The 13505-nt window shown below is 39.8% G+C and overlaps 1 protein-coding gene across 1 annotated transcript; it reads left to right on the top strand.

The window, feature by feature from the left end:
• The first annotated feature begins 1415 nt into the window (after positions 1–1415).
• LOC115798174 (SWI/SNF-related matrix-associated actin-dependent regulator of chromatin subfamily D member 2-like) lies at positions 1416–13288 on the top strand. Its single transcript, XM_030754923.1, is given in 14 exon segments — positions 1416–1885; positions 1887–1901; positions 4295–4500; positions 7057–7099; positions 7195–7317; positions 7937–8056; positions 8778–8873; positions 9320–9421; positions 9548–9709; positions 9965–10062; positions 10285–10420; positions 10535–10657; positions 11198–11299; positions 12313–13288. Coding segments are annotated over 14 exon segments (1518 nt in total). The 5' UTR covers positions 1416–1747; the 3' UTR covers positions 12367–13288.
• The last annotated feature ends 217 nt before the right edge of the window (positions 13289–13505 follow it).

Genomic DNA, 13505 nt, shown 5'->3' on the forward strand with positions numbered 1-13505 from the left:
CATATTAGACAGTTGACAGATTGTAAACACAGCTATGTTCAGACAGTTCTTTCTTTTTGTTCAGAGTTCATTGTGCCAAGGAGGAGCTGATAATGTCTTTGTGTAACCTTACTAAACTCTGACCTGCAATACAGGCGTGTATGTAGCCCATAGGTCAAAACACTGTTGGTTTACCTTCATGTTGGGACTTAATACACAGCAATGTGCGAACCTTAAATCACCACTTATTTCTTTATAGTTTGCTTCCAATGAGCCAAACGTTTATTCATTTTTACAGTGGTCTTGAGCAATAGTTCTCTAGGCTTTCCAAAGGGCTTTCAAAGTTTTTCTTTGGACATTGGCTGCTTTCTCACTCATTTTCAATCCACTCCTACCTGACCATTTTTAGTGGAAAGATTTCTGTTTGTTTATTAAGCCACTTAACACTTATGTATGTGGAACATTCATCCACAAAAAAGGCAAGGGAAAAGCTCAAGGGTTAAACCAGTGTTTCTACATATAACAGACAATATAGCAAAGAACCAATTTTAAATTGTACCTTATGTACTTTGTTACTAGCGGCCTGTCATAAAAAATGCATAGTTTGTTCCCATTTCTTTAGTTAAATCTATGAAAAGATAATGCAACATAAAATTGTATTTTCTTAAGGAATGGTAATGCAGTAAAAGTGTACCTGGATATTAACACAATGTGACACTATATGTCATGAATTGGTGAAGCAGTCTGGGATCATCTTGACAGAACAGAATAGAACATCTTTCAGGAAGCCTGGAGAACTTTTCTGAAGATTATTTAAATAAATTACAAGAAAGCTTGCCCAAGAGAGTTCAGGTTTTGTTGAAGAATTAAAAGTGATCATATCAAATATCGACTTTCAAACTTCCTAGAACTATGCAAGCTATTTTTGCCTTATATACTGCATTGCTATGTATGTTTGCATATGTTTCTGTAAATTGCCTATTTTCCCTTTTTCCCTGCAAAATATAAGTGAATGAGAGGTGTCCTGAGACTTTTGAACAGTATATTAATGTTTACCAAAACTAATGCGCAGGAGGCAGTGTTACTCTTGAATGGTACTAAAAGAAATCCGAGTTTTGATCAAGAAACAAAATGGTGCAATTACAAAATTAAGCACCAGTTTCTATAAATGTCACACTTTGAAATCAAGCCACTGAAAATATATACTTTTAGTGGAATACACACACACAAATTCAAACTAACATATTTATGTACTCGCCAAGAAAAGTCTGACGTCGAGGTTAACTTATTAATGAAAATCTGGAACTCCGTAATTTCCGACATCCTGTGAAGGCAGCATGTAGTCTTGAGAATACTTGGTTTAGCTTCAGAGCGTAGACAGTCTGTCTGCTTAAGATACTCCGTCTGTCTTAAGTCAAACGTTATCATGTTTTCATTTGCCTCACAGTCTAATAGCTGTTAGTTATCGTTTATCTGGCGACGTTCAGTCGTATAGCCAGGGGTGGGAGATGACAACAGCCGCCAGTTGGTGTCCACAAAACGAGCAGTCACTAGGTAGAAGCAAATCCCGGAACTTGAAACGGTAGGAAGCGAGCTAACATTAGCTAGCTTTTTGTTGACAGTGTGCTTGCTGTCAAACCAGAAACCGACCTAAGCAGAAGTAACTGTAGTTAGCTTCCTGTTTTGGGACTTCAGCCTGCCGCGCTTTTATTCGGACCGAATTTCGTTTGAAGTTCCCGTCACTTTTAACCACTTGTGGATCTAGAAGATGGCATCAAGAGGAGGCTTCACGGGTCCTCCGATGAATCCGACTATGAGCCCCATGAATGTTGGACATGCCGCGGGCATGAGGATGCCAGGAATGCCACAGCCTCCGGTGGGATATCCCCGAAGCATGAGCAGCGTTTCCCCAGTACCCCCAGGTTGGTTCTGCTTGATTTCTCTGTGTCAAATAATGAATCTGTGGGAAAGGTGAGGGTAACCACCTCGATGTCTTTTCAAGCTTTTCGTTACTTTAGCTGGTTTTAAGAGCCCTGAATTCGTATTTAAATAAAAGTAGGTAATCGGATACAATCATAGGCAAGCGTTAAAATAAAAATAATTAAATAAACGTAAAGCTCATTATTCTTATATATCACCGTGTGGACACTACTTCCGCCTTCGGAGAGGGTATAATTATTTATTGATTAATACCATAGTTGAGTGTAACCTTTTTGTTATGGCGTTAAAAATGATTAATAACAGTAGTGTGACGTTTAATTAAAATTAATACCACTTAACGTTTTGTGCGAGTGTGAAAAAGAGTCACGTGGTTGCCCTTAGCCTCCTGTCAGTTAGCGTGAAAGCAAAAGTTTATCACCACCATCTGCCCCGAGGCAAGCCTGCATACATTATGCCAGTACTGCCACCATCTGCAGCTTCATGTGCCTTGTAGTTAACATGCATCATTGCAGTTGTCTTCGTTTTGACAGTTAGAGCCATGCGGGTTCGGACATTTGCTCTTTTGTTCACACCCTGGACAAAGCAAGAGAATTCACACACATTGTTGATACAATTATTTACAGTAGTAAGGTTTTATATATCAAGACCTAATAAAAAATTATCTAGTCAGTACTTAAAATATATACAGCCTCAGGTGAGCTACAAAAAAAGAACATATTTACACCAGCACACTCTGTGATTCAGTAGATGGTAGAATCACTTTTAGCAGCAGCAAAGTGAAGTAATCGCTTTCTCTATGACTTTATCAGTCCTTCCCAACATTGTGCACTCTTCATTACAGCATTGCTGGCTTCAATGGGTTTTGCAAGAATTTGTTGATGCACAGCCCTCTTAATGTTCTGCCACAACATTTCAATCGAGGCGAGGTCTGGACTCTGACTGGGTCATTGCAGCACCTTGATTCTTTTTTTTTTTTTTCCAGCCATTCTGTTATAGATTTGCTGCTGTGCTTGGGATCTTTGTCCTGCTGCATGACCCAGTTTGGGCTAAGCTTTAACTGTCGGACAGATGGTTTCACATTTGATTCTAGAATACTTTGTTATTCAAGTTTATTGTTGACTCCGTGACTGCAAGGTGTCTGGGTCCTGTGGCTGCAAAGCAAGCCCAAATCATCACCTCACCCCCCCTCCACTGTGCTTTACAGATGGGATGAGGTGTTTGTGCTGATATGCTGTGTTTGGTTTTCACCATACCTGGTGCTGTTATGGCCAAACATCTCCACTTTGGTCTTGTCTGTCCAAAGCAGATTGTTCCAGAAGTCTTGTGGTTTGTTCAGATGCAACTTTGCAAACCTAATCCATGCTGCCATGTTCTTTTTAGAGAGAAGAGGCTTTTCCCTGGCAACCCTTCAGTTAAGGTTTTTCTGTTTTAACTGAACAGATTCCAGTTATTCAACATGCTAACTGAGGCCTATTGAGTCTCTTTGGTTTTGTTGTAGTTTCTCTGAGCATTGCGCAGTCTACCCTTGTGGTGAATTTGCTGGGATATCCATTCCAGGGATGACTGGCAACTGACTGTCTTGAATGTTTTCCACTTGAGAATAATCTTTCTCACTGTAGAATGGTGGATTCGGATAGATTGATAATGGCCTTATAACCTTTCCCAGATTGATGGGCAGCAACCGTTGTTTCTCTGAGATCATTGCTCATGTCTTTCCTCCTTGGGATTGTGTTAACACACCTGAATGCCCCAGACCAGCAAGCTGCCAAAACATCTGCTTTTATAGAGGCGCTTACACCAGCTGGTGATCAATTAATCAAGTGTATTTGAATAGCAGCACTTGATTGTTACTTACCATCTTATGGAAGAGTAAGAGTGTACTTTTCACACATTTCTTTCCCATTTTGGTTTAGTTTTTTTTAAAATAAATAATGATAAGGTGCAATATGCCATGTGTTGTAGTTGATCTGAGGTTGTATTTCCATCATTTTAAGACCTGCTAAAGTCTTGATTATTTTTATCATGTCCAGATATGTGAATCTTTATAGCTGAAACAGGGTGTAAATAGTTTTTTACCATGACTGTACATTGTGTTGCCTGAGTTAAAAATTGCACTGCCATATTAGTTTTTATACTCACAGAAATGCAAAACTTCATAATGAAATGTCACAACTAAAATCTAAATAATCCTATCTGCACAGACAATGCATTGATTTTCTGTCACGTTTTTATTTGCGGATATTATGACTAACAATATTTATGGTACAGCCAAAAACATTGTGGGAGCAATGAAATACAAATTCCTATTATCCTCTTTTTAAAATGAGATCTGGAGAAATTGTTCAGTGAAGTCAGTTTCCCTCCATTTCTCTAGCGCCCCGGGATGCCACCCAGCAGAGTCGGAGGCCCCATGGGGTCAATGGGGGGTCAGCTGCCTGGTCCCTCTTATGGTAGCAGTAGCATTCCCATGCGGGCAGGCATGGGACCCCCAAGCATGGATGTCTCAAGGAAACGGTTTCTTCACCAGCAGCACCACCATCACCAACAACAGCAAGAGGCGCTGGGAGGCCTCAGACGAGGGTAAGAGAGGAGAGGGGACAAAATTTAGGGGGTGGCACTGTCAGTGTCCATCCAGAGCAGCCAAAAAGTACCTTATACCAAGTATCTTATACTTGCCTTTGGCTCGGTCCTTCAATTCTGCTGTTTGGCCTACGTTACCAGGAAACTAGAAGTGCTACATAAGTGCCAGTCCATTGCTAGCCCCTCCTTTGAAGCCAACTTTCTTATAATTGGCTGCCCCTTGTAACAGAAGGCTTGAACAGCAGGTCAGTGCAGCTGTTCAAGTGCTCATAGCCAGAGCTTAGTGGTTGAGATGACCATAATAGAGATATCTGCTCTTACTGACATCATACAGAGAAAAAAAGTAGTAAAAGCTTTTTGAAAGGGAACATTTCAGAAGCCTGAGGTTTAAGCTCCCAGGGATTACTTCCTTGTTGTCACTTTGGCCACGTTTAAAGAGTGTCCACCACTATAAACAGTACATAATACATAAAATGAGGACAAGTATAATAGGCCCACTTTAAAGATGCCAAACCAAATTCAGAGTTTATTTTGTTGACTTCAATGACTCCAGGAAAGTGCTCACTAGAATAAAGACATTTATGTGTAAAAACAGAGCGTATGAATCTGGCTGTACAGCAAACAGGATCACTCCAGGGACCTTTCCATTAATATTTTCTAGGGCAAAGTAGTTGGAGTCATCCAGTTATAAAAATGCAGTAAATTTGTCTCGTGGTTTGTTGACATTATCGCAACAGCACTTTTCATTCAGGCCTTTTTCTCCTGTCTGTTTATGAAGTGACAGTACTGTTAAAAGCACAGCTCAGATCACACAGACACGAGGATACCAATATCTCATGACTGGCCTTTGCTTTTAAAGTGGGTATTTTTGACTTCAGACTGTTCCGTGACGCCACACTCATAAATGTGGCCAGCTGTAATGCTTCGTCCACAGTGATTCTTTTGTGTTTTAAGGTTAATTTCATAAAAAAAAAAAGTCAGTATCTTAGCATAATCTCAGTCTATAAGGATTAGTGAGTCACAGTGCTACGGGCACATCCTAAATTCTCATTTAATCACATGGAAATGAGGTTTAGTCATCGTGAAGGTGAAGTGTATAATTAAAGAACAAAATCAATTTAATGAAGTCAGTGAGTAAAAACTTGATGCACTCTTTCGGGGGACTTAATTAGCATATTGCATTGGCCAAGATTACATTATCACATTGCAGAGTTTTCCCATAATTAGTAATCAGATTAAATGAAAGAGGTCTTTTACTTGATCTTACATCACATGTTGGTGTGTGGCCAGTTCCTGTGAAATTGGTTGACTGGAGTCACACTTCTGAGGGCAAAAGCTAAAATGATGGCACACACTGAGAAACAGCAGCATGACCCACTTTGAGATATTGTTACAAATCAGATGCAGTTAATGTGTTCTTTCCAGGGTTACAATAGTTTGGATTTTACATTATAGTTTAGTTTTAGTTAGTTTTTACTTTTTTTTCTCTAATTCAGTTAGTTTTAATTAGTTTTCAGAGTGGTTTTGCTCGTTTTATTAGTTTTTATTTTTGGTTTCATGCTTAGTTTTAGTTAGTTTCAGTTAGTTTCAGTATTAGTTTTAGTATTTTCATACCTAATCAGGTGCAAGATTCAAGGCGCAAAAGTGACTATTGTGTAATGAAAACTTGACAAAAGATACAGTTTAAAGAAATATAGTCAACAACCAACTGTTCACAAGACATGCTAAATTTGTGTAATATTAAGGACACACATGAGCATAATCAGGGAGAAACAAAGAAAAACATGAACTCCCAAACTCAATAAATTCTACAATAAACTCCACAATAAACTTCAGCATCAGTGCAGCAGATTAATAACGCCTACATGTGGTGTTAAACAAAAACAAACTCTTTGAAGGAGTCAAAGCTCAAATCCAGCTGCATCCTGATGTTCTCACCACCTGAAGCTGCTTCTGTTTTGGAGCTAGCTTGGTTAGATGCTCGCTAATTAAACCTGCAGGGTCTTTGCGGCCTCTGTACACAACCTACAGAAGTTGCCGACCTCATGTCCGCATTTATGCTTGTGTAGCTGGATTGTGTGTGTTAATTACCTTGTGGTCGTGTGCAGGTGTTTGTACTCAAAGAACCTCCATACGGGACTCGGCAGACCGCAGCCATTACTTTGCGGACCAGCGCGGTGAGCGCACGCACATGCGCACTCACACAGTTGTCCTGTGGCGCTCCCAGCTTAAACTCGGAGAGCGGAAACAATGATTTCATATCAATCCACAAGGCTTAAAACCCCCCCCCAAAAAACAAGTAAATGAAAGTAAGTTTATCGATTATTTCAGTTAGTTTTAGTTAGTTTTGTAAACTCACAATTCAGTTTTAATTAGTTACCGTTTTTTCCTTTTAATTATAGTTTTTATTTATTTCAGTTAACGACAATGTTTTTTCAATTTCAGTTTTCGTTATTTCGTTCGTTTTCGTTAACTATAATAACCCTGGTTCTTTCCAACCAGACCATGTGCGACTCTGGAAATCATTTTCTTTGCTTTTCTTTCTGTGTGATTCAGAGCAAAAAGGCGCAAGATGGCCGACAAGGTTCTGCCACAGAGGGTAGGAAAACCTCAACCCCCCCCGAATCATATTGATATAAATGTTGCCACAGTTGTCTATGTTCATCCAATACTCAACATGCTACTGTTCTCTAGATCCGAGATCTGGTCCCAGAGTCCCAGGCTTACATGGACCTCCTGGCCTTTGAGAGGAAGTTGGACCAGACCATCGCTCGAAAGCGTATGGAGATTCAGGAAGCCATCAAGAAGCCCATTATGGTATCTCTTCTTTATGTGCATTGTCATGTAGTTAAGTCTACTTTAAAATCGTTTTCAGGCTTTGTGAAATGAAACAAATGCTCATTTTAAAAGAAGTCAATAAAACAATCTCAGCTGTGATCTGAGTTCCTGCTGGGTTACTGTGTAAGCAGTTTCCACAGAACAGCAGGACACAGTAAAGTTTGTTCCCACATTGAAACCTGACCTCTATGTTTTCTTGCTGCAATTTTAACTTTTAGCTTTAACAGTGGCAAGAACACTGAGCTTGCTGAGAGGTCTTCACAATAAAAGTGCCTGCAGGAGCAGGAAATAGTCGGTTTGCATTAGCGGTAAATTAATACAGTTATGATACGGCTATAGAGAAGAGTGAACAGTACGACTGATGTGAAATTAAAATGATAACGACTTTTTACTGCACATCCTTCGTTAGGTAGCAATGGGTCTCCTGTGTTAACAGTGCAAACTAATATAAAAAGATTAAATTGTTGTAAACGCAGTTAATAGCTTGAAACGAAGAGTTGGATTTACATTGTCTTTGTTGGAGAGTCCATTTGACAAGTGAGTTTTGAGCAATTCAATTATTCCCAGAATAATTTGCTTGTACCTCTGAATTACACAGCAAAAGCGCAAGCTCAGGATCTACATTTCCAACACTTACACTCCCAGCAAGCCCGAGGGTGAGGAGGCGGAGAAGGTGTCCTCCTGGGAGCTGCGAGTCGAAGGCAAACTCCTGGAGGAAGTAAGTGAATAGCGCATATGAGTGCGTTTGCTCTGTTTCACCATTGTCCCAGTGTGGTCTGACTGCAAGTATTTCAGTCTCTCTTATTGTGTTTCTGAAAACTTAAGTTGGCCAGTGTTCCTGGCTCAGACTACGCAGCCAGATGTGTGTTTACAGATTTTCTCATTCCACCCCACAACTGCTTACACACACACACACACACACACACACACACACACACACACACACACACACACACACACACACACACACACACACACACACACAGGCTCAGGATCTCTTTTGAAATACGGAATTGAAACCACTGGCCGTTGCATACCATGAGCTGACTGGCCTCCCCTCCTGCCATCAATTCCAACTTGACTCATTGTGTCATCTGGGGCCACATGAAGGAGGGTTTTTTTTTTGTTTTTTTTTCTGTTAAAACTTCTTCTCAGGCTCATGGGTTTAGGCATGTGTAGGAGTATTGCATGGGAGCAACAGAAAAGGGATGTGAGGGAAGGAGTGAAAGGGGTCGTGTTGAGCAAACAGACTCTGACAGGGTTGGGGAGAGGGCGGGAGGGTGCAAACAGCTTTTTCTAGTCTACAGTTTTGTGCTTCACCACCCCCAATGCGGTCAGAGCTAAACAATGCAGCTGCAGACTGACACAGCACAATAAGAATACATGGCTGTCTTGTTGCTCTGTGTTTTCACACTGTTTCATGTTTTCCATCTTCCCAGCCTGGCAAGCAGAAGAGGAAGTTTTCATCTTTCTTCAAAAGCCTGGTGATTGAGCTTGATAAGGAGCTCTATGGGCCTGACAATCACTTAGTAGAGGTATGACATAAACCTTGGATGAAATTTCTTTTGGAATATTGTAGGCACATTGACACCAAAAGCCTCAGAGATTGTTAATGGTTCACCAGCCCCGAACATGTTCAGCTGTGGTCAAGAAGCTGAGCTCAGATGGAAACACTAAAAGTTTGGAGCCGATCCTTTTTGACTGTGTAGGCGGGCTTATTACACGTGAACTCATCGCACACATAAACCAGCCTCTTTTTTCTTTTTTCTAATTCTGAAAAATTGTGGTCAAAAGACTAACTCACAAATGGGCCTACAAAACCAGCAGTGGTGTGATAGGAACCTGGTGAGGGAACCTTTTATTTAAACTGGCACTGCGCTATTATTGTTGTGACGTAGCTCAGTAGTGACATAGTTTTAGCTTTAATGAGACCGAATTTAAAAATCTGTTGTGATCTTTTCCCCGCTTATTCATGTTTCAGTGGCACAGAATGCCCACCACTCAGGAGACAGATGGTTTCCAGGTCAAAAGGCCAGGAGACGTGAATGTTAAATGCACCCTTCTGCTCATGCTTGACCACCAGGTGCCACTTACTTTCTCAGCTATCATTTATGCATTATTTTTGTTTGTTTGTTTTACTTTTTTGTATGGTATTGTTTACCGTTTTTTAACCAACACATGCCTCGTCCCAATGCTTTTCTTTGTGCAGCCCCCCCAGTACAAACTGGATCCACGCTTGGCTCGTCTTCTGGGTGTACACACACAGACACGGGCCAGCATCATGCAAGCTCTCTGGCTTTATATCAAGAACAACAAGCTGCAGGACAGTCATGAGAAGGAGTACATCAATTGCAACCGCTATTTCAGACAGGTAATGGTAAAGCTTTGACAGGGTGCCAGGCGACAAAATACTAGCTGGTGTTGCTCTAGTATTTTGGCTTTAAAATGGCATTTTGCATGTATTTAATTTCACAACTAAATGATTTACATTTATAGTTTATACCATCAAATTAATGATTTGTAGATTTGTATGAGGAATTGTTATTGCAGCCCTTTGCAAAACCTCAATTATTTTTCCCCCTTAGGTTGTCTGACTTCCTCTGTTCTTTAACTAATTTCCATACAGATCTTTGCCTGTCCACGCATGAGGTTCTCTGAGATTCCCATGAAACTGGCAGGCCTGCTGCAGCATCCTGACCCCATTATTATCAATCATGTCATTAGGTAGGGGAGCATGGATCATGTTCGCGTACAGGTTTTTTTTTTGTCTCAAAACACTGTACACGAGGCTTATACTGGATGTTGTTGTTTCTTTATTTTGTTTCCTTAGCTTTATGATTTGGCTTATTGTTTCTTGGTGTGCTCTTACAAGCATGCTCTCAGCATCACTCCTCACTGTTACAAAGTTGAATCATGCTTCCCTGTCATTGTGTCCTCCCTGAGCAGCGTGGACCCGACAGATCAGAAGAAGACTGCATGCTATGACATCGATGTGGAAGTGGACGACCCACTTAAAAGCCAAATGAACAGCTTCCTGTCCTCTACAACCAACCAGCAAGAAATCGCTGCCCTCGAGATAAAGGTAAGACCGTTATATGACCAGAGTTCTTGGGGAAAATGTTAATAACAATGGGAAAAAAATTTGCTGGGATATTTAATGTTGAAAATGTGCTGCTGCTGTTTGTATTCACTGCAGATTCATGAAACTATCGAGTACATTAACCAGCTGAAGACCGAGAGAGATTTCATGCTGAGCTTCAGCAGTAATCCACAGGAATTTATCAAGGACTGGCTGAAGTCTCAGTGCAGGGATCTGAAGGTAAACCTATGCTCCTACAAGCTTGTCTCAACAAGTGTAACAAGTATAACAGCACGGTGATCTTCCCTTACTTTTGTTCACATTTGTGCAGTTGTTTGATTCTTAAAACTTGCAAAGCTTTCCCAATATATTCAATAAAAATATCCTCTAAAATGCAGTTACTTTGTGAGCAGTGGTAGTATGTTGCCAGCTTACATAGACAATTAACAGCTGGGCAGTGCCATACTTCCCTGCAGCTATGGCACACAAAGGCACCATTGGTTCAGCTGGGCTGTGTCCAAACATGGCATCGATATTCAGATGGAAGCAAAACACTAGTTAGCTGTTTTTGCTGCATTCCTCATCTGGAGAGACTTTAGCACCTGGGTAAAGATGCAGGCCTGTAGGAACCAGGCTTGATCCATCAGACTGTCAGTGCTCCTAAAGTTAATTCAGCAGAGTCAGTCTTTACAAGTACTGATTTAGTGGGAATGGAAACCCTTTTCTGTATTCATAAAATTGTGGTTCCTTGTGTTCAGTGATAAATTTCTGTTCTTTCAGTTGATGACAGATGTGACAGGAAACCCAGAAGAGGAGAGGAGGACTGAGTTCTACCATGAACCCTGGGTGCCAGAGGCAGTGGGCAGATATGTTTATTCGAAAGTAAGTAAACACACAGAGAATAATGCCCTATTGGAAAAAGAAGGCGATGCACAAGTGCCAAAAATAGTTGCTCCAGAAGTGATTTGTTCCCCATAAATCATAAGGTTAAAATGCCCACATCTACAGCAGAAAGAAATATAATTTGAGCTCCCTTGTTCAAAACTTCTTTTTGGTCACTATAAATAATTTTACCTTCATAATAACTAATTGTTGTCATACCATCTGTCTGTCCATCCAGCCTAATCATATTAACATCAGTTCTAGTCTGCAGCCTTATTGATTAGCCTGTGATGCCAACTTCTGATTGGCTGAGCACTGTCTAACATGCTGGTCAGGGATGACTCATGGCCATAAATAGTACAGACTATGACTCGTCATTGAGCAGTTAAAGCCATACCTACTGCTCAGATATATTGGTCAAATGTAAAGAGCATGGTTGCATTATGTTTTGTACTTGGTCCCCTTATGATTATAATGATATAATGCATTGATATCAGAGGATTATGTAGTAGGGTGCATTATGTAATAATATTCCTTTACACATGAATATAATATGATGTGAATACTTTGTAAGTTTGCATGATGTCTGGCTTATTGTTATAGATTATATAAATAGAAAGACATTATGTAGCATACACCCTTGTACAAGAGTATAGTATGTACTTATTCTAATTTGTTTACCATGGAAATTTTTTGGTTATTTCTAGGATGTGGTTACCAACAAGTATTTGTAGAAATGTTAAAGATAATCACAGAATATCTGTCTCTTACCACATGCTTAAAATGTTTAGATTTTATGACTATTGTTAATATTGAAGATATATTTTTGCTGGGATATGTCTTATATTTACTAACCTGGGGGTGACTAAAAGTATTTGGATAAAAGTTTAGGGCAAGCCCTCCAAATTAGGGTAAAGTAATTTTGCAGAAGGTAATAAGATGTCTGCTGAAGGTCCATCTTTTTATACAGTCTGTGGTTTTTGTCATCCAGTCTAACCTCTTCTTTGTTTTAGGTGCAGCAGAGAAGACAAGAGCTGGAGCAGGTGTTGGGTATCCGGCTCACCTAAACAGAAATTCTAGAGGAGTCACAGCCACCTTAAGTTTACTCATTGGTTGTTCTGCTCAGCTGAAACTGGAATTAGCCTGGAAAGAAACCTTTCTCCTTTAAATGTTCAAAAAGCCATCGTTATTCACGCAGAATTCCGAGACCAAAGTGATGCTTACGTGTCCTTAATAATATCTTTGCCTTGTATTGACTGTTATATTGAGCCTGTTCACATAATCTTTAGCCTTTTTTTTTTTTTGCCAACATGTTTTGTCTCTGGTACAAAATGCTGTTTAAGCACTGGTGCTGTTTGGCTGTTTTACTTTGGGTGCCATTTTGAAAGAAAGATGTGTTTACTCATACTTCTAAAAGCCATAATCTTTAGATAGGAGCAGTGTCTGATTTTCTAATGAGAACCAGGAGGTATGGTAAAATTAAGCATTTTATTCCAGTTTGTATAATATGTTTAATGCTTTTGCACCATTTTTGAAATTTGAAAGTTTAAAATGATTTTGTAATTCTTGAATGTTTACACGCTGTTCTCATTTGTTTGCGGGGTGTTCCGATGTTTTAGTGCCGGGAAAGAGGAACATTTAGATTGAACGGATTCATACCTTCCAAGAATATACTGCTATTAATAATTGGCTAGGAATGCAAATGCAGTGTGTCAGTTAAACAAAGCACCAACTGTTGTCTACAGTTTATAGTTTAATGAGTTAAAGCTTCATTGAAATGCTGTTTTGTTGAGTTTTTGTACGAGAATCTTAAAATTCTTGAAACATTCCATGTTAACAGAGATTGTTGTGCCAAAATGTGTATCGTCAAGAAGGCACATAGAATTTAAGATGAGGTGAAATGTTGTGTACAAATGTTATTTTTGTACAGCTTCTTTGTTAAATGTTTGCATGTTGTGTATCAATCAAAAGCCTATATCTTTTCTACATTTGGAGTATTTTTTACAATAAATATACTTACAAATGTTCATTATACTGTATTTACTTTAACTATGTTTAACCTGTTGCAAAAGGGTAAATATTTTATATAAAACATTGTCCGTTGTGTTAGTGCTATTAATGTTGTAGACCTAATACGCCTTGTGTCGTACACCCTCAGATGCGTGCTTAGAGAGCTGCAGCAACGCCACACGGGTGCATGTTGGGG

The sequence above is a fragment of the Archocentrus centrarchus genome, chromosome 19 (assembly GCF_007364275.1).
Source record: "Archocentrus centrarchus isolate MPI-CPG fArcCen1 chromosome 19, fArcCen1, whole genome shotgun sequence".
Lineage (NCBI taxonomy): Eukaryota > Metazoa > Chordata > Actinopteri > Cichliformes > Cichlidae > Archocentrus > Archocentrus centrarchus.